At 38.9% G+C, this 19,220-nt stretch overlaps 1 protein-coding gene across 4 annotated transcripts in view; it reads left to right on the plus strand.

Annotated features, from left to right (window-relative positions):
- NELL1 (neural EGFL like 1) overlaps positions 1–19,220 on the plus strand; it is a 960,090-nt gene that overhangs the window by 910,762 nt on the left and 30,108 nt on the right. For 3 of the 4 annotated variants that reach the window (XM_017948552.3, XM_021926833.2, XM_017948554.3), the window contains one exon: positions 1,738–1,878. The exons of the other annotated variant lie outside the window; for it this stretch is intronic. In XM_017948552.3, the coding sequence (XP_017804041.2) occupies positions 1,738–1,878 (141 nt within the window). The remainder of the gene's footprint in view (positions 1–1,737; positions 1,879–19,220) is intronic. 4 annotated transcript variants of the gene reach the window in all.

The raw sequence follows: 19,220 nt of genomic DNA on the forward strand, positions 1-19,220 counted from the left end.
CTAGTTTTTCTGAGAGCTTTGGAAATAAATATCAGAGGTAGAATTGGTTGCTGCATTGTTACAGAGAGTTATCCTTCAGCCTAACATAGAAAAGTCCTCTCTATAATCAGCCTTCTGTTTATATGTGTCTCTCTTGTTCCCTGGTATTCAAAAAGCAGTGGGCTGATTCTGTCATTTAGAATAAGCACTTTCTGTCCAAGAGCCACAGAGCTTAGTCATTTCTCTACTTGAAGTTTTAAAGTTTTTGGTGATCCAACATATGTCCCAGAGAACTTGGACCTTAAAAATTTGAGGTATGGCAATCTACATGGTGACTGGAAATTTATTTTCTGGGAATTTATAATAAACACACACACAGTCTGACTGCAATATCTGAAGATCCTATACAAATATTAGGCCCTGGGGACTGAGGGCATTTAGAAGTCTAAGGGATGATGTATGTGAAAAGATTTTATGGGCTGAACAATATGTGCTACAGAGGAAGAAGGTGGCATTTGAGTTGGCATTACACAGTATGAGAAACTGTACCTTTTCTCTCTTTACTTGGCCAGAATGCCTTGAGATCAGAGTATCCAGTTTCAAACTAAATTAACAGCCTGGTGCACAACACAGGACTTGTCAAGATAATAGAACCAGGGGAAGCTGAATGCCCCTAAACTGATGCCTCTAACAGGGTCCTGTTAAAAGAAATTGCAAAGTACATTTTATTCATTATGGGTTAGATTCCAATGTTTAATAATTAAATTTATGTTCATATGAGTCCCATATTTCAGATATTTCCAAGAGAAGTCAAAGAAGATTCCCAGGCAGCGGTAGCTACATTCTAAGAAATAACTACTTGGAGAAATTCTGTAAGAATGAACTGAACCTGGTTGAACAATTGACAATTCTCTTTTCCGCAATGGTGTCAACCTCCTTCAGTGCAGAGTCAAGGCTTTGTGCTAGAAAATCTATACATGAACCAGGTATTTGGTGATTCTAAAAAGCCAGAGCCTAGAGAAAAACAAACAAATAAACAAACAAAAAAAAAGCCTAGGAGACTTCCTTTCCTCAAGAATGAATGAAGAATGAGAATCTCTGATGGACTAGCATAATCCATCCATAGTTTTAAAAGAAATAGAACAATAGTTCCCAAACTGTGTTCCCTACAACACTAGTTTTGCAAGATATTAAAGATATGTCCAGAAAAGGTAGTTATTAGCTAAATAAATTTGGGAAACCATGCATATTATCAATATTATCCAAAAGCTTTGCAGGACATATAATTATGACAAGTCTCTGGGGCTGTCATTTAAAAAATCGGTTTAATAATATTTAATCCAGAGCTTGCTGAACTTATTTGTTCATAAACATTTTCAAAGGACACACAACAAAATCTGGAATTGCCAATTTAGAAATGTTTAATCCAAAAAAGTTGTATATACCCAATACCAAAACTGTGCCAAACACCCTCAACTTAGTTCTTATTCAGAGACAACACAGCCTTTGAGTTAGGATTTTTTGTGACCATAAGCTCTCATTCATTGTTCAATACAAGAGAAAACATCCAAGAATGAAGCTTTCAATTCGTCTGAATTCTGGAAAACATGGGATTTGGTTCTTCCAGGTGACTTTCATTGTAGGTGACTAAACAGTTTTAATTGATATGTTGACATGAGCATGTTTTAGGCATTTCCTGAAAGGTTAGTGTCAAAAGAAATTAATATCCTGGTGGGCTTGTGTTTTTCTCTGAGGCAGATATTGATGAATGTTCAGAGGGAATCATTGAGTGCCACAACCATTCCCGCTGCGTTAACCTGCCAGGGTGGTACCACTGTGAGTGCAGAAGCGGTTTCCATGACGATGGGACCTATTCACTGTCCGGGGAGTCCTGTATTGGTAAGCAGCTTTCAGGCGTGCCCTCCAGCCACTCGGGCCTTTGCAGGAGGTGCAGCTTGCTTTGGTACTCTGTTCAGCTCCCAGTGTTATGACCATTCATTGGTTAAACGCATCAGTTTTCAAGTTTTCTCCCTCTACAATTCAGGGCTTAGGCCAGGGATCATGCAATGTGGTGTGCTAGAATTTTTATATAGAAACTGTGACAGAGGAACAAAGCCTGGGACTGTGTGTGATGGCTGTGTTCTTTCTAAGGAAAACCTTAGTCTTAATTATTTCTAAGGAAAACCGTGATGACTTACTGAAATTTTTGACAGTTTGAGAGGCAACTGTAGAGATGAGGAAATATTAAATAATACTGGATACTGGATTTAGAATAAGAAAGTTTAGTTTGAATCTCATCTCTTATACTGCAAATGTCACTATAGTCTCTCATCCTTCATCTGTGTATATGGTAAAAATGGGGTAACAATATACATATTATTAGGATTAAACGAGAATACCACCTATTTAAAAACTGCAAGATTTGAATTGGTGCACATATATGATACAGTTGCATTAACATTATTGTTGTTATTGCCACCACCATCATCTCTTGAAAAGTCTTCTTTATTGGTTGGGTCTCTTCTTGTGGTTCTGTTAAACACTGATCATGGGAAATTAGCAGATGGAATTATTCACCTTCGAGACCTTACAACTTTCATGAAAGCCACACAACTGCTCAAAAACATAACTGTTTCCATGAGAACCTTAGCCAATCCAATTTTTTCATGTTGTGTCACCTCTGTTGAATTCTTAATGCTGATTTGGACCAACCTAGGGGGCAAGCATTCTGACCTTGGGTTCCCAAAGTTCAGCTTGCTGAATTAGAAAGTGGGAATTTGGTTTTGAAAATTTGTTTTCTCTGCTTAGGGTGTGTGTGTGTGTGTATGTATTTTTTTTTCCCTAAAGGCTGCTGCTGAGATATAGTCAGTGTTTTTTCAACTTCTCCACTGATGTTGATGTAAAGCAAAGATGAATTACAGAACAATGGCCACGTGGCATGAATTATTCCCCAAAGTCTTGACATTAGTGTTGAGAGGCATGTAGTGTAGTTACTAAAAGCATAGACTTTGGGGCCAGATGTTGGCAGTCAAATTCCAGCTCTGCTGCTTCTGTTTACCATTGGAAAATTTTTATCTAGTCTGTACTTCAGCTATTTCATCTGTAAAATAGAAATAATGTTTATATCTTATTGAGTGTTGTGATAATTGAATTAATATCTGTTAAATGTTCAAGAAATGTTAGCTGTTATTTTAAATGTCACAGCATATTCAGCATTCTACCCCATACTCTTTTTCCTTTACATATTGCCAGATACTTCTGTACATATGCAGCTCATTGTAAATCAATGTTATATGAATAGGAACAGCTCAAATGGCTATTGTTGAGGAATGAAGATAGAATATTAACATATGACATTAAGCATGGTGACTAAAAGAAAATTTTTATTTTTACAGATCATATTTGACATCATTAAAAGAGGAGACTCTTAGGTTTTTTAGTGCACAAAGGACCTTAGAGACCAGCTAGTTAAACCAATTTTATTTATTTATTTTTTCTAGTTTTAAGTTCAAGGGATTCATGTGCAGGTTTTTTCCATGGGTAAACTGCACATTGCTGAGGCTTGGTGTACAGATAATCCTGTCACCAAGGTAGTGAGCATAGTACACAACAGGTAGCCTTCCAAACCATACCCTTCCCCTTTCTTCCCTCCTTAGGCAGTCCTCAGGTGTCTTATCTTTGTGTCTATGTGTATTCAGTGTAGTTAAACCAGTTTTATAACTGTTAGGACCTGCCATGGGACGGCACACTTCTTTGCCTTTATGTACGCTGTTCCTCTGGCTGGGATGAAACATGATGATTCACATATGAATTTCATTTTCCTAAATTTAACTCATGTTTCACCAAGTCTCCATGAAGTATTCTTTGATGCCTCCCAAAGACTTGTCACTCCTCTCTTCTGCTAACTCTAGACCTTTTTCCTGAGTGAATGTTTCAGTAGCTTCACTGATACAATATATTTGCTCTCTGACTAGACTATGAGCAGCGAATGGGCTTTTTTCTTTTGTTTCTTCAGTGAGACCCTTTGGTGATGATTGTTTAATAAATGTGAAAATGCAATCATATCGTACGATCAATAAAGAAACTCAGTCTCAGAAAGGTGACACCTCGTTCCCAGCCACCTAACTGGTTTGGTTACAAGTTGAGGATCAGACCTAGGTCAAGGGAGAATCTAGGAACAGTTTCAGTTTATGCCTCTTGTTTCAATCTTACCTGTACAGCCCTATCACCCTCATAAATGTCCCTGGCACCTGTCCTGGTTCTCATTTCTCTCTAATATGCTGCATGGCATGCCTGAAGGAGGAGGTGAAATTCTTGCACTCTCAAGGAGCCTCTTTCTTCATCTGCAAACTGATCCCTGTTTTGCAAAGGAAAACCTCAGTGAACTGGACTCCTCGGAGTTGGAGTTGTTTGGATTAGTGGCATTTTTAATTTGAGAATAGTCTGAATTTCCTTTCATTTCCACGTTTTTGGGAAAATATTTGTAAATGATCCTTCATAAGGACAGAAATCTGACCCTCAGTATTTCTGTGGTAGTTGGGAATACTCTGTTGGTTCAGAATATTTCTTGGACAAAAAAAAATGTAAGTCAGATAGTGATACTTTCTTATTATGGCCTTCTAATGCCTTCCCAATGAATGTAAAATAAATTTCTAACTTTATATGACCTTCATGGTTTTAGACAATATTGTTCCTGCCTGCTTCTTGGACTCATTTCCTGTATATATATAAGTCTTTTTGATCTTTTCATGCCTTGAACATGACAAAAAGCTCATTCCAGTTTCAGGGCCTTTGCCTTTACTGCTCTCTGTCTGGAGCTCTCAACACCTCTCTTGTTGTATGTGCCATGTTATTTAGGTCTCAGACAAATGTTACTTCTTCATGGAGACCCTGCGTGACTTTTCTCTGAAATAATCCTTCCCTACACTTTGTTATAATACTCTCTTTTATATCTTTTTTAGCATTTTTATTCACATGCACATGTGTGTAATATTCTCTTGCCACAAGTGTACAAGTTGTTTGTTTGAGGGCAGAGACCTTGTTTGCCTTTTACTACTCTACTCCCAGCCCCTAAGATAATATAGTCAAAGAGAAGGCATTCAGTGCACATGTGTCAAATGATTGAAGGCACGGACATTCAAAACTGTATCAAGTCAGATTTATTTTCTATTTTGTTTGATATAACTAGTTGTGTTGTGTAGATTGTGGTGCATGACATAAGATGTTAAATATCACAAAACCATATGAGTCTTTTATTTAAAAAAAAAAAAGTTTATTATGAAAAGCCATCATACCAGCACTGCCTTGGGTCTTCTGGGAATATGGTTATGAACAAGTTAAGATGTCTGTTCTTGAGGGATTAATAACCTGACATATTCTGGATCATAATAACATAGCTTAATGGCACTGAAAATGAGCACATCTGAATAAACCCTAAATAATATCAACCACTAATGCTTACATTTAAAAGAAATATCAGCATCTAAAATGACTCTTACAATTTTTTTAAAAGTGGTTTGCAACGTGTACTCAGCTATATTTTTTTCTTCAGACAATGGCATATGTTATCATCTAAAATGTATCAGTTGAGGCTTTTAGAAGAATAGTCTCATGTCACTCTATGTCACTTTTTGTCAGATGAGGATAATAGCACCTTCACTACTGATTTTATCCATTACTGTAAGCCTTGAATAATATTGATATCATAAAGAACGGCATGCTTGCAAGATTTATTTTATGAGAAAAAAATGTTTAAGATTTGCCTTTTTCTCTTAAAATATAACATATGATTGAAGAAATGACCAGTCCTAGTATTGCAGAGGTAGACAGAATCACTATTCTTGAAGAGCTTGTCAGAGTTAGTCTCTTCTGTCTCTCTCTGTCTTTCTTTGTCTGTCTCTTTTTAGCTTGTATATCTTTATAATGCCAGGAGAAAATAGTACACAAAAATTTGTAAATTAATATTTGTGGAAGAAGATGATGACAGTGATTTGTTGGTACTGTAGGGTACAATGCACTCTGTGCTTTGATGTACTGGTAGGAGTCAGTGATTCTCAGTTTTAATATAGAAGTTGTGAGCAATTGCTCTTTTATCTAGGCATAGTTATCTGTGTCATTTAGAAATGAGAAGTAATATATAATTAACAATGGCATGCATAAACAGCAGTACTTTGCATATTTTAAAAATAAGATTCAGACTCCTCGGAATGTCAATCAGTTTCCAAAATATTGCTCCCACAAATGAAACTTTATTTTCCTCTGTTTGCTAATATACTTTGCATAAATACTCGAGCCTACTCAAATTCTTATTCTGCTCTTCTCAGATCCTGCATTCTCTTTCCTCTACTCCTTTGCTTGTATGCTTTTGCCTGACTATCCTCATAGCCCATTTCCATTAGTTAAAATCCTGATGAAGTCTTACTCTGTAAAGCAGGGATTCTCAAAACTGTGTCATAGATTCATTGGAGTAGTGAAATGGGAGAGTTCCCTGTCCCCCTTTGCAGGACTTGTGACAAAAATGTGGCTTGTCTGATCACCTGCCATATGCTCCCGAACCCCTTACAGGAGGGGGGAGTACACAGATGGGCAGGTGCAGGAGCTGGGGCAAGCACTTCTGGGCTCTGGCCCCACAACAGCATCTAGGGGTGGGTGCCTGAAACTCCTGAAGCCCAACTGGGTGTGTGTTACAGTATGTTCAGATAGCTTTGCAGTCCACAGGCAGCTTAAGTATTAAATGGCTCAGTGGACCCTCTGCCTTTTCACAGAGGGCCGGTGCAACAGCTTTCTGTATCTCACGCTCTTGTCTGGTGTCCAGGAAAAATCAGATCACACACAGACTTGAAGGATGGTGAATGTGGGGTTTTATTGAGTGGTGGAGGTGACTTTCAGTGGGATGGATGGGGAGCTGGAAAGGGGATGGACTGGGAAGACGATCTTCCCCTGGAGTTTGACCGTCCTGCAGCCAGACACTCCTCTCTGAGTGTCCCCAGCCAAACTCATTTCAACATTCAGATGCTCCTTCTCTTCTCTCATTCCTTGCTGCTCTTGCTGTTTGTCTGTTCATCTGCTTGTGGAGCCTGGGTTTTGGGGTTTCTATGGGTACAGGATACCCATAGATACCCCATACGGTGTACAGGATACCCATAGGGTGTGGTGGGCCAAAAGGCAACTTTTGGGTGTGAAAACAGGAATGCCTGTTCCCATTTAGGGCCATGGGTTTCCAGATTTGAGGCTGGGGCCTTTGCCAGGGAGCTGCCTTTTTCTACCCAGTATTTCCGTCTCCTGTCCATATCAGTAGCTTTTTAAAACTACCTGTAATGGGGCATCACACATCCTGGAGATTCACATTCAGTTGGTTTGGTGTGGGACCTAGATTGACATCATTTTCTAAAATTTGTTTAAATTTATTTTTTTTAATTCATAATATTTTTGCATATTTATGGGGTACATGTGATATTTTGCCACAACCATAGAATGTGTAATGATCAAGTCAGGGCATTTGAGGTGTCTATCACCTTGAGTATTTATCATTTCTATGTGTTGGGAACAATGCGAGTCCTCTCTTCCAGCTATTTTGAAATATATAGTACGTTGTTGTTAACTATAGTCACCCTACTCTGCTATCAAACATTGTAACTTAATTCTTCTATCTAACTGTATGTTTGTGCCCATTGACCAACCTCTCTTTAACACCCATTCCCCAACCTGCACACCCTTGCCAGTCTCTCGTATTGATCATTCTCCCTACCTCCATCAGATCAATTTTTTTAGCTCCTACACATGAGTGAGAACATGAAATATTTACGTTTCGGTTCCTGGCTGTATTAGTCTGTTCTAATACTGCTATAAAGAACTACCTGAGACTGGGTAATTTATAAAGTAAAGAGGTTTAACTGGCTCATATTTCCATAGGCTGTACAGGAAGCATGGCTCAGGAGGCCTCAGGAAACTTACAATCATGGTGGAAGGTAAAGGGGAATCAGGCTCGTCCTACATGGCTGGAGCTGGAGGAACAGAATCAAGGTGGGAGGTGCTGTGTACTTTTCAACAACCAGATCTCATGAGAACGTACTCACTATCATAAGAACAGCAAGGGGAATGTCCACTCCCATGATTGAATCACATCCCACCAGGCCCTTCCTCCAACACTGAAGATTGCAATTTGACATGAGCTTTGGGTGGAGACACAAATCCAAACCATATCACTGGCGTATTTCATGAAGTCATTTAAAAAAAGACTACAAGTGATTATTAGAAAGACTATTTGGCCAATGTAGAGAACTACTGTCATTCAGTTCTTCTAGTAATAACAATACAAATTTCTCCCCTCTTATTTTTCTTCATAGCCGTTTATTTGCCATTCTTTTATAGAATTTAGCAGATTAATGTTCTTAATTACATCTTTATCACCTACAGTACAATTGAGATTTTTTGATACATTTCTATCAATTAACATTGAATTAAATTGTATTGGTTGTGCTTTTTATTTAGTTATGAAATAAAATGATTCATTCACAATAAAGCCCATACTGTTGCTAGAGACACACTCAAAGATGACATACAGCTATTCTTATGGGATGGAACACCTGTTGGCATTCCATTATTATCTCCTTTATAAAACTTAGTTGGGTGAAACAGTCTCCCAGACTCTGGAGCCTGCTCTCAGGCCACTGTAAATGGCACAGTGAGGATTTACTTCTCAGAGTACTGCCGAAACCATGGTCACCATGCAAAGCAGTATGAAACAACCAGAAAATATTCCACCAAAATCCCTTGGGAAAGAAATTTCCATTTTATCTGGTGGATGTGTCAGGAATAATTGAAATGGCCTAAGAAAGATTTTGCTTTGACTGCTTCTGCTCAGTGCCTGTTTTCCATAGGAGTGGCGATAAAAAGGGATAGAACCTGGAGGTGCTCTATCTATAAAAGTGCTCTCAGTGACAAACCTCACTGAAGGCGAGGGGAGTTATGAAGCCTTAGCAGGCAATACTGTGATGTAATGAGAGGCAGGTTTTAAGGACATAAGGCCTGGATTCAGTCCCAAATTGGCCTCTTTCTAGCCGAGCAGCATTTGGAAAGATATTTAACCTTTCAAAGCCTTAGTTTTCTTAGTGTGCATTGATTAAAATAAAACTTACAATAGAACTTTTTCTAATATGTGTTTTTATATGCAAATTTCCTGACAAGTATTATATAATAGTCAACGCTTAACATCCCTCCACCTTAGTTCCCTCACCTGTCACATGAAAACGATAACAGTAATACTAATAAGACATAACGTTTATTGAGAGCTTACTTTGTGCCAGACATTGCTCTCAGCAATTTACAAAAGCATCAACCTCATAGGCTGCTGTGGAGTAATCATGACAATTAAGTGAACTAACAAGGGAAAGCAGCATTCAGCACTTAGGTTTTAAGCATTCAATAGATGTTATTTTCATTAACTGAACAACTACATGATGTGCTAGACACAGAACCAGGTAATTTCATGTATTTTCTAATTTAATTTCACAATGACCATGGGAGGAAAGCCCTCTTACTGTCCCCATTGTAAAGGTGAAGAAAATGTGAGCTCAAGGATAAAGAGAACTTGTCCCAAATTCCACAGCTGATAAATGGCACACAGAAGTCATAATCCAGGTGTGTTTGATCCCAAAGCTTCTGTTCTTAATATGTTCACACTGTACTGCTTTCTGGAAGGGAGGAGACCAGTGATGGACTCGTAGCTAGGGGAGATGTTAGCCAGAGCAGTTGGAGATCGAAAATACAAGGCAAAGGAAGCATGAGAGAAAACAGGTGAGACCCAGATAGACAGTTACAGTATTATCTCCGTGTCATGAGCACTAGGAACTTATTTTATTCACTGGACTCAAGGGATGTGTTCTGGGGCCATCCGTCTGAGCCATGGGCAGGATGACTAAGTGACATGTTTTTGACAGTTAATCTGAAAGCACCTCAGCCTTGATAATAATACTGCTGGGATATCCACTGATGTCATTACCTTCTTTGCATTTCTGGTGATGTAATCCAGAGAAGAAAAAGGAAAGAAAGGGTGGGGGATAAAGAGAATGAGAAAATGATAGGCAGATTTTTAAACCAATTTTTTAAATGTACTTATTTATTTATTAGGCACTGCCTCTTAAAAGCAATTAGAGTAGTATATTCAAGAATCACATGTTCAAGAGTTATTTAAAATACAAATATTTGAAAACTAAGGAAAATATATTAACCAATGATAGTTATCAAAGATGTTCATAAATATCCTGGCAGTCAGAGCAAAATAGGAAACATGAGTATATAAATTATTCTAATTTAAAAGGAAGTTGCATACATAATCATCAAGAAGTAAAGTCTGTGCTGTTTTTTCTATTCTAGAGAAGAGACATGTCAGGGTGGAAAAGCACCTTAGTGGACCAGGGTATCAAACCAAGAAAGTATAAGAGACAAGGCATAGACACTAATCCCAGGACACTCATGGATTTTCTGTCTATGCTAAACAATAGGACCCACCCCACACATCAGGTATTTTTTGGTTAAATAGCATGCCACCTTTCTTTGATAATATATAGTGTGGTCTCATTACTTCAAAATTGTTGTTTTCAAAGAGCTTTACACCCAGTTTTATCAAAGAACTAAATTCCCTATTATTGAAGAGCCTTGCTTAAGGCAGATGCCACTTAGCCATGGAACTGTATGGACTCAATGTGAAGTAAACGCAAGCAAGATTTTGGGAATCAGAGGGCCTCAGTTGCATGACACAAAATTGCCACATGTCACTAAGAGTTTCAGAAGGACAGAGAGACCAAGACCCAGACACCACCTCAGTATGGAATGGATATGGAAAAGGATCAGTATTATCAGGGTGCAGAATGGAGAGGTTAAGAACATTTTGCAACATCTAATAGAAATGGTCTTCCAGGTCCCCCAGAAAGCACCTTACACTGGACACACAGTTGCAGATGATAAATCAGGTGAGAAATGAGTCCCATCAGACCCCCTGGAAGCTTGCCTGCTCCTTTTCAAGTCTTGCCATACATAGATAAGCCTGGAGCTATTTAGCATGTGGGCTAAATTGGACACATTTTAGAGACTTCTCCGGGAAGACAAGTGCACCTCCTCAGTTTCGATGATAATCACTTCACAAAGTAACATCAGAATAGAGTGCATTACACTAGACTCAGGCATGACCCCAAGGTTCATTCGTTACCCACCGCCTAGCTAGGCTGATAGAGCAAACCTATAACTTGTTTTCTATGTATACCTTCTAGGAGTTTCTAAACATTTCTGGGAGTTAGTCTAACAGAACCTCAGACTAACAGTAGGGTCTATCCTGTAAGCTATTCCCAACCTGTTTATTATCTTTTCAGCCGCAATGTTTTGAATATCTTCCTAATGGCAGCTATGACTATTCGTAAAGGAAAAAATAACTGCAACTTTGGACCATGACATGAAGCAATGCAGGCATATGGGGAGCCAGGGGAATTGCAATTCTAGTTCAGGTGAAGATCACTTGGGCAATAATGATAGGGAGAAAAATTAGAAAACTACTTTAAAAAACTTTCACAAGTATTGGAATGTTATTGTAAGTATTATATCCTTAAAAATACCCTACAGTGGTCTTAGCACTAAGCTAGGTGCTATGTAGGATGCAGAGAATTTATACCAAAGGGACTTTAAAATTCCGTGTTGAAGACAAAAATCAGCATACGTAAAACAACCAATAGCCTTCTGATATAGGTTATACTTTAAAATATGGGGTCAATGCTATAAAATATATAAGTAATTAGGAAAGGAAGTGATTTTAGAGAATATCAAAGAACAGTCATACCAGAATGCTTGGGGCTGATTGGACTTGGAGGATGAGGGGTTTAGGTATTTTATAGGTATAATAATAAAAGTAAATATTAATATCTAAGATTAATTCATTACTTCATGTTCTAGGTACTCTTCTAAGAGCTTGACATTTCTTTACTCACTTTATCCTCAAAACAACTCCACCAGGTAGAAATATTTATGATTTCCATTTAATGGATGAAGAGCCTTTATTTTATATTGTGAATGCTCTAAATCTATTTAGTCATAGAAACCTTTTCTCTCCTGGGCATCTTATGGATTTGGTTTCTATTATCATAAAATACACTAATTGAAAACTTGAGAATGAATATAGCCTGTTCTAGGAATTTATAGAAAACCGTATTTACTCAGTATCATTGAATAATGAGCTGTTTCAGATAAGGTTTTTTTTTATTTTTTCAGTTCTGTGGTAAAAAATGATTGCATACACTACTTGCTCTATACTATCAGAATGTTTCTACTATCTTAACTTTGGTGTAAGGATATCCTTCCAATATATGTCTTTTTGTCTATTACCTTTTAAAAATGTGGTCATTAAAAATGTGAATCACTCAAAACAGCTGTTGATTATTGAGTGACGTTCTAGTGGTTTATTGAGGTACAGCTCATTGGTCCCTAAGTTAAATGTTCCCAGTCATAATGTTTTTGACAAACATATTTCTCTTTTACATAGATATTTTATCTTCTTTCCACACTGTCAAGCTAATCTCTACTTTTAAAAATGACATTTAGGAGGTTGCTCTCCTTTCCACTCTGATAAACTAAAGAGTTGGTTATGTGATGTCTCAGACAACAGGATCTCAAAGTCCCAGAAGCCTTTGGGGATAAAAAAGGATTGTGAAGCAGGATTTCACAAGTGCTGGATGACAATTTTGTATTCTGTGAATTGGTCTGGTGGGAGTTCTGAGAAAAGGAAGACATGGGCTGGGGACTTTAAGGCTTTATTGGAGAGATGGAACTTGAAGAGTAAAGAGTTGGGTAATACACAAGGAAAAGATGACTGTGTTCCCATAAAAAGGTGCTTTGTAGTGTGGTTATGGTTTTAGGGTCCTTTCCTCACTGTGAACTTGACATGTTTTGGAAAACAAGCCAGAGAAGCTTTTTAGTTTTCTGAACAAGACCTTGAAGTTTATATGCAAATTGTTCTTCGTAAGTTTTAAATGTCTTTTTCTTTCTTCCTGAATAGCTGGCAGTCTCAACTGAGTGAAAACAGAATGAGAGGGGGCATTTCTAAAAAACAGGGTTTCCTCAGATCATATTACTTCCTGTGAACTCAGTGCCCCTTGTAGCTTCAGGCAGTAATTTTAGAAGTATGATACTCAGACCAGCATCATGGGAGTTGCCTGGGAACTTAGAAATGCAAATTCTACACCACACTCTAGACCTTCTGAATCAGGAGCTCTGTGGGGAAGGGCCTAGTGATCTGTGTTTTAATGAGAGCTCTCATTGGTTGATTCTGAAGTTCACTGAATTTTGAAAATACTGCCTTGGGGTTTTCATTGAAAGCCCTCAGAACACTCTGAAACTGTGTGCAAGCTTGTGTATACATGTGTGCCTACATATTCTGGAGGAAATGGAACCATAGTGTTTCCTGGGATCTTGGCCACTGACAATGTGCGAACCACTGTTGAAATACCAGGATCCAGCCTCAATGTTTCCAGTTACCATTCTAACTCTGATTTAACTTATAAGTATTTTCTTCTGGGAGATTTATAATTCAATCTCGGGGGAGATTCATTGCTTTCCTTTCTCAGTTTCTGAGCACTCCTTGATACTGAATTGCTGGTAGTTTCAGCTTCCTGCCTTTTTGAGACTCACTGTGAGCACTTGTTTCATTACAGAAACTCCTGGCTTGAATGTGTTAGAGCCAAAGATCATGTCTAAGCAGCAATTCAGAGTTCATTACTGATATGGTATGGCCATGTCCCCACCCAAATCTCATCTTGAATTGTAGCTCCTATAATCCCCCTGTGTCATGGGAGGGAACCAGTGGGAGGTAATTGAATCATGGGGGAGGGTTTTCCCATGCTACTCTTGTGATATAGAATAAGTCTTACAAGATCTGATGGTTTTATAAAGGGCAGTTCCCCTGCACACACTCTCTTGCCTGCCACTATGTAAGAGGTGCCTTTGTTCTTCCTTTGCCTTCACCATGATTGTGAAGCCTCCCCAGCCATGTGGAACTGTGAGTCAATTAAACCTCTTTTCTTTGTAAATTACCCAGTTTCAGGTATTTCTTTATTAGTGGCATGAAAATGGACTAATACGATTATCTACAATTTCTTTGAAATGAATATTGAATAGTTTTTTGTTCTTACTCTGAGATTACTCAAGCTGCTGTGAAATGTTTACCTGTGGGTTTATGAGCAGGAAATATTAAACTGTAGTACTCAGACCAATTAAAGCAGTGTCAGCATAAAATCACTAGTCATTTGTTAAAGGAGCATTTATTGAGAGGGTCTGGTCAGTGTTAGTCCCTGTACTAAGTCTTAGGCATACAGAGAGGAATATGACACAGTCTTTCCAGTCTGGAGTGGGGACAGTGGAAGTGGACAGGGATTTGTAGAGGCTGTATTGTGGACCAGCTAGATTATAAATCAGTTAGAAAAAAAAGACTCTAAGACAAAAGTGACTAACTTCTCATGGAGTGGGGATATTTGGGGATGGCAATGTATATGGTAATCTTTCACAGAAAATATATTTGCGCCAGGTCTATTGAATGAGAAGAATCTTTTCCAGGTGAAATACTCATTAAGGGATGTATTCCAGGAAGTGATAGCAGCCTGATTATAGATGCGGTCATGAAAGGAATCTAATTGTATTCCAAGGATGGTGAGATTTCCAGTGTGGAAGAAGCACCTGCTTCATCCACAAACCCTATATAGGTTTGACATAGGTGAGGAATAATTAGACCACAGCCTTGCAATAGAGGCGGAGACCAGATTGTGAAGGGTAGTGTTTTCTAAACTGAGGAGTTGCAAGTTTTGAATTTTATTTCATAAACCAGTGTTATATAATATTGTTATGAAAATGTGATCATTTGTAAAAAAGTCATGATTTTTAATATGCCATATAGTTACACAAATGTAATAGTACTTCCCATAAAATTTCAGATACTCTATCATAAGTGTATCAATGTGGTTTTCTGCATCTGTTTCTGCTATTCCTTTTGCTTCAAATGACTTTCTTCTGAAAAAGTGAAGCCCTCAGAATTAGCCAGCTATTGAATATAATCATTATCGAGCAACTACTATATGTTAAATGTCCTAAAATTCTCATATTGAACCTTCAAGTTTGGTACGAGTTCCTGCTTTATGGATAGACAAACGGAAGAACAGTGACATCTGAACTTTCTCATTGCCCCATAGTGAGTAACAATTTCTCAGCTGAGAAATTGTGAAAATGACTTCCTAAAACTGTTTGGGGACACATGTAAGTCAGAGATAGACTCAAATACAAGTTTCTGTCAATTCCTAAATATACAGTCATGGAGTAATTGAAACTGGATCATTTTCCTGCTTTAAAAAACCCCTCAGGATAATGAGAGTAGCATTATTAGACTATTCACTTAGCTTCTCTTCGAGGAAGAGACCATGGCAGAGCAATGATGCCATTGTAATTAATGGTCCAGGTGGTAGAAATACAGAGGAGTCAATAAGTGGCATTATGGGGTAAATGGTAAGGATTCTACCTACTCCAATAAATTGTAATACTTTTTAAATAGAGGCCTTGTTTTAATCATTTTATCATTGCCTTTTATAAATATTAAGTATCATTAATATTTAGAGAATCAATGTGTAGGTTGTCATGTTGGAGATTGTATTCGTTCATTTTCACACTGCTGATAAAGACATACCCGAGACTGGGACAATACTAAAAGGCAGAGGTTTAATGGAGAACTCACAGTTCCACCTGGCTGGGGAGGCCTCAAAATCACGGTGGAAGGCAAAAGGCACATCTTACTTCTCAATAGGTGAGAGAGGGAAGTGAAAGCGGAAACCCCTTATAAAACCATCAGTTCTTGTGAGACCTATTCACTACCATGAGAACAGTATGGGGGAAACCACTCCCGTGATTCAGTTGTCTCCCACTGGGTCCCTCCCACAACACATGGGAATTATGGGAGCTACAAGATGAGATATGGGTAGGGACACAGAGCCAAACCATATAAGATATTTACCATCTAGTCTTTGCATAAGGTTACTGTGTTTGTCTTCTACAGAATTGGGAGTCAACCATTGTGTGATGAGGTGGGACAAGCATGGCTTTTAGTTAGGATGCCTGCATTTGTGTCCTCACAAAAACTTTCTAGTTGTGTGGCCGGCCCTGGGCAAGTTACTTGACCCTTGTTACTCTTTCTATACCTCTTACACCGCTAGCATTACTAAAAGCGTGCTGCTGCATACAAGATAACACAAAAGTAGGAGAGGAATTTTACTGTACTCCATGGTTTCAGGAAAATATGATTTATATGTAAATAATCCTGATATTATTAACTGGAAGACAAAAATAATTTTTAAAATAGAAATATAAAACTTCAAATATATTTTATACTAATATATAACAGGGTTTATGAATATCCAAGATTCCAAGTGAGTGTTCACTCTTTTTGCCATGGAGATAATTTTGGTAGAAATGTTTGAAAAGAGGGGCACGCCCAAGATGGCCGAATAGGAACAGCTCCAGCCTCCAGCTCCCAGCATGAGTGACACAGAAGACGGGTGATTTCTGCATTTTCAACTGAAGTACGAGGCTCATCTCACTGGGGCATGTCAGACAGTTGGCGCTGGTCTGTGGGTGCTGCCTGACTAGCAAGAGCTGAAGCAGGGCGAGGAATCCCATCACCAGGGAAGGGAATTCCTTTTCCTAGCCAAAGGAAATTGAGACACAACACCTGGAAAATCGGGTAACTCCCACCCTAATACTGCGCTTTACCGAAGGTCTTAGCAAATGGCACACCAGGAGATTATATCCCAAACCTGGCCCAGAGGGTCCTATGCCCACGGAGCCTCCCTCATTGCTAGCACAGCAGTCTGAGATCTAACCGCAAAGTGGCAGCAAGGCTGGGGGAGGGGTGCCCACCATTGTTGAGGCTTAAGTAGGTAAACAAAGCCACTGGAAAGCTCGAATTGGTTGGAGCCCACCACAGCTCCAGGAGGCTGGCCTGCCTCTGTAGACTCCTCCTCTGGGGACAGGGCATAGTTAAACAAAAAGCAGCTGAAACCTCGGCAGAGGTAACTGCCCCCGTCTGACAGCTTTGAAGAGAGCAGTGGATCTCCCAGCACGGAGGTTGAGATCTGAGAACGGACAGACTGGCTACTCAAGTGGGTCCCTGACCCCTGAGTAGTCTAACTGGGAGACATCCCCCACTAGATGCAGACCGACACCTCATACCTCACACGGAGGGGTATACCCCTGAGACGAAGCTTCCAGAGCAAGAATCAGACAGCAACACTCGCTGTTCAGCAATATTCTGTCTTCTACAGCCTCCGCTGCTGATACCCAGGCAAACAAGGTCTGGAGTGGACCTTAAGCAAATTCCAACAGACCGACAGCTGAGGGTCCTGACTGTTAGAAGGAAAACTAACAAACAGAAAGGAAACCCACACCAAAACCCCATCAGTACGTCACCATCATCAAAGACCAAAGGCAGATAAAACCACAAAGATGGGGAAAGAGCAGTGCAGAAAAGCTGGAATTTCAAAAAATCAGAGCGCATCTCCCCTTCCAAAGGAACGCAGCTCATCACCAGCAACGGAACAAAGCTGGACAGAGAATGACTTTGACAAGTTGAGAGAAGAAGGCTTCAGTCGATCAAACTTCTCAGAGCTAAAGGAGGAACTACATAACCAGCGCAAAGAAACTAAAAACCTTGAAAAAAGAATGGATAAATGGATAACTAGAATAATCAATGCAGAGAAGACCTTAAAAGAACTGATAGAGATGAAAACCATAACACGAGAACTACGAGACAAATGCACAAGCTTCAGTAACCAACTTGATCAACTGGAAGAAAGAGTATCAGCAATTAAAGATCAGATGAATGAAATGAAGCAAGAAGAGATATGTAGAGAAAAAAGAGTAAAAAGAAATGAACAAAGCCTCCAAGAAATATGGGATTATGTGAAAAGACCAAATCTACGTCTGATTGGTGTGCCTGAAAGTGACGGGGAGAATGGAATCAAGTTGGAAAACACTCTGCAGGATATTATCCAGGAGAACTTCCCCAACCTAGTAAGGCATGCCAACATTCAAATTCAGGAAATACAGAGAACACCACAAAGATACTCCTCGAGAAGAGCAACTCCAAGACACATAATTGTCAGATTCACCATAGTTGAAATGAAGGAAAAAATGTTAAGGGCAGCCACAGAGAAAGGTTGGGTTACACACAAAGGGAAGCCCATCAGACTAACAGCAGATCTTTTGGCAGAAACTCTACAAGGCAGAAGAGAGTGGGGGCCAATATTCAATATTCTTAAAGAAAATAATTTTCAATCCAAAATTTCATATCCAGGCAAACTAAGTTTCATAACTGAAGGAGAAATAAAATCCTTTACAGACAAGCAAATGCTTAGAGATTTTGCCAACACCAGGCCTGCCCTACAAAAGACCCTGAAGGAAGCACTAAACATGGAAAGGAAAAACCGGTACCAGCCATTGCAAAAACTTGTCAAAATGTAAAGTCCATTGATGCTAGGAAAAAACTGCATCAACTAGTGAGCAAAATAACCAGCTAATATCATAATGACGGGATCAAGTACACACATAACAATATTAACCTTAAATGTAAATGGACTAAATGGTCCAATTAAAAGACACAGACTGGCAAATTGGATAAAGAGTCAAGACCCATCAGCTTGCTGTATTCAGGAGACCCATCTCACATGCAGAGACATACATAGACTCAAAATAAAGGGATGGAGGAAGGTCTACCAAGCAAATGGAGAACAAAAAAAAAGCAGGGGTTGCAATACTAGTCTCTGATAAAACAGACTTTAAACCATCAAAGATCAAAAGAGACAAAGAAGATAGCTCTTCCTGATGAATTGATAATGGTAAAGGGATCAATTCATCAGGAAGAGCTACCTATCCTAAATATATATGCACCCAATACAGGAGCACCCAGATTCATAAAGCAAGTCCTTAGAGACTTACAAAGAGACTTAGACTCCCATACAATAATAATGGGAGACTTTAACACCCCACTGTCAACATTAGACAGATCAACAACACAGAAAGTTAACAAGGATATCCAGGAATTGAACTCAACTCTGCACCAAATGGACCTAATAGACATCTATAGAATCTCCACCCCAAATCAACAGAATATACATTCTTCTCAGCACCACATCACACTTATTCCAAAATTGACCACATAGTTGGAA

Source organism: Papio anubis, chromosome 12 (genome assembly GCF_008728515.1).
Source record: "Papio anubis isolate 15944 chromosome 12, Panubis1.0, whole genome shotgun sequence".
Taxonomy (NCBI): Eukaryota; Metazoa; Chordata; class Mammalia; order Primates; family Cercopithecidae; genus Papio; species Papio anubis.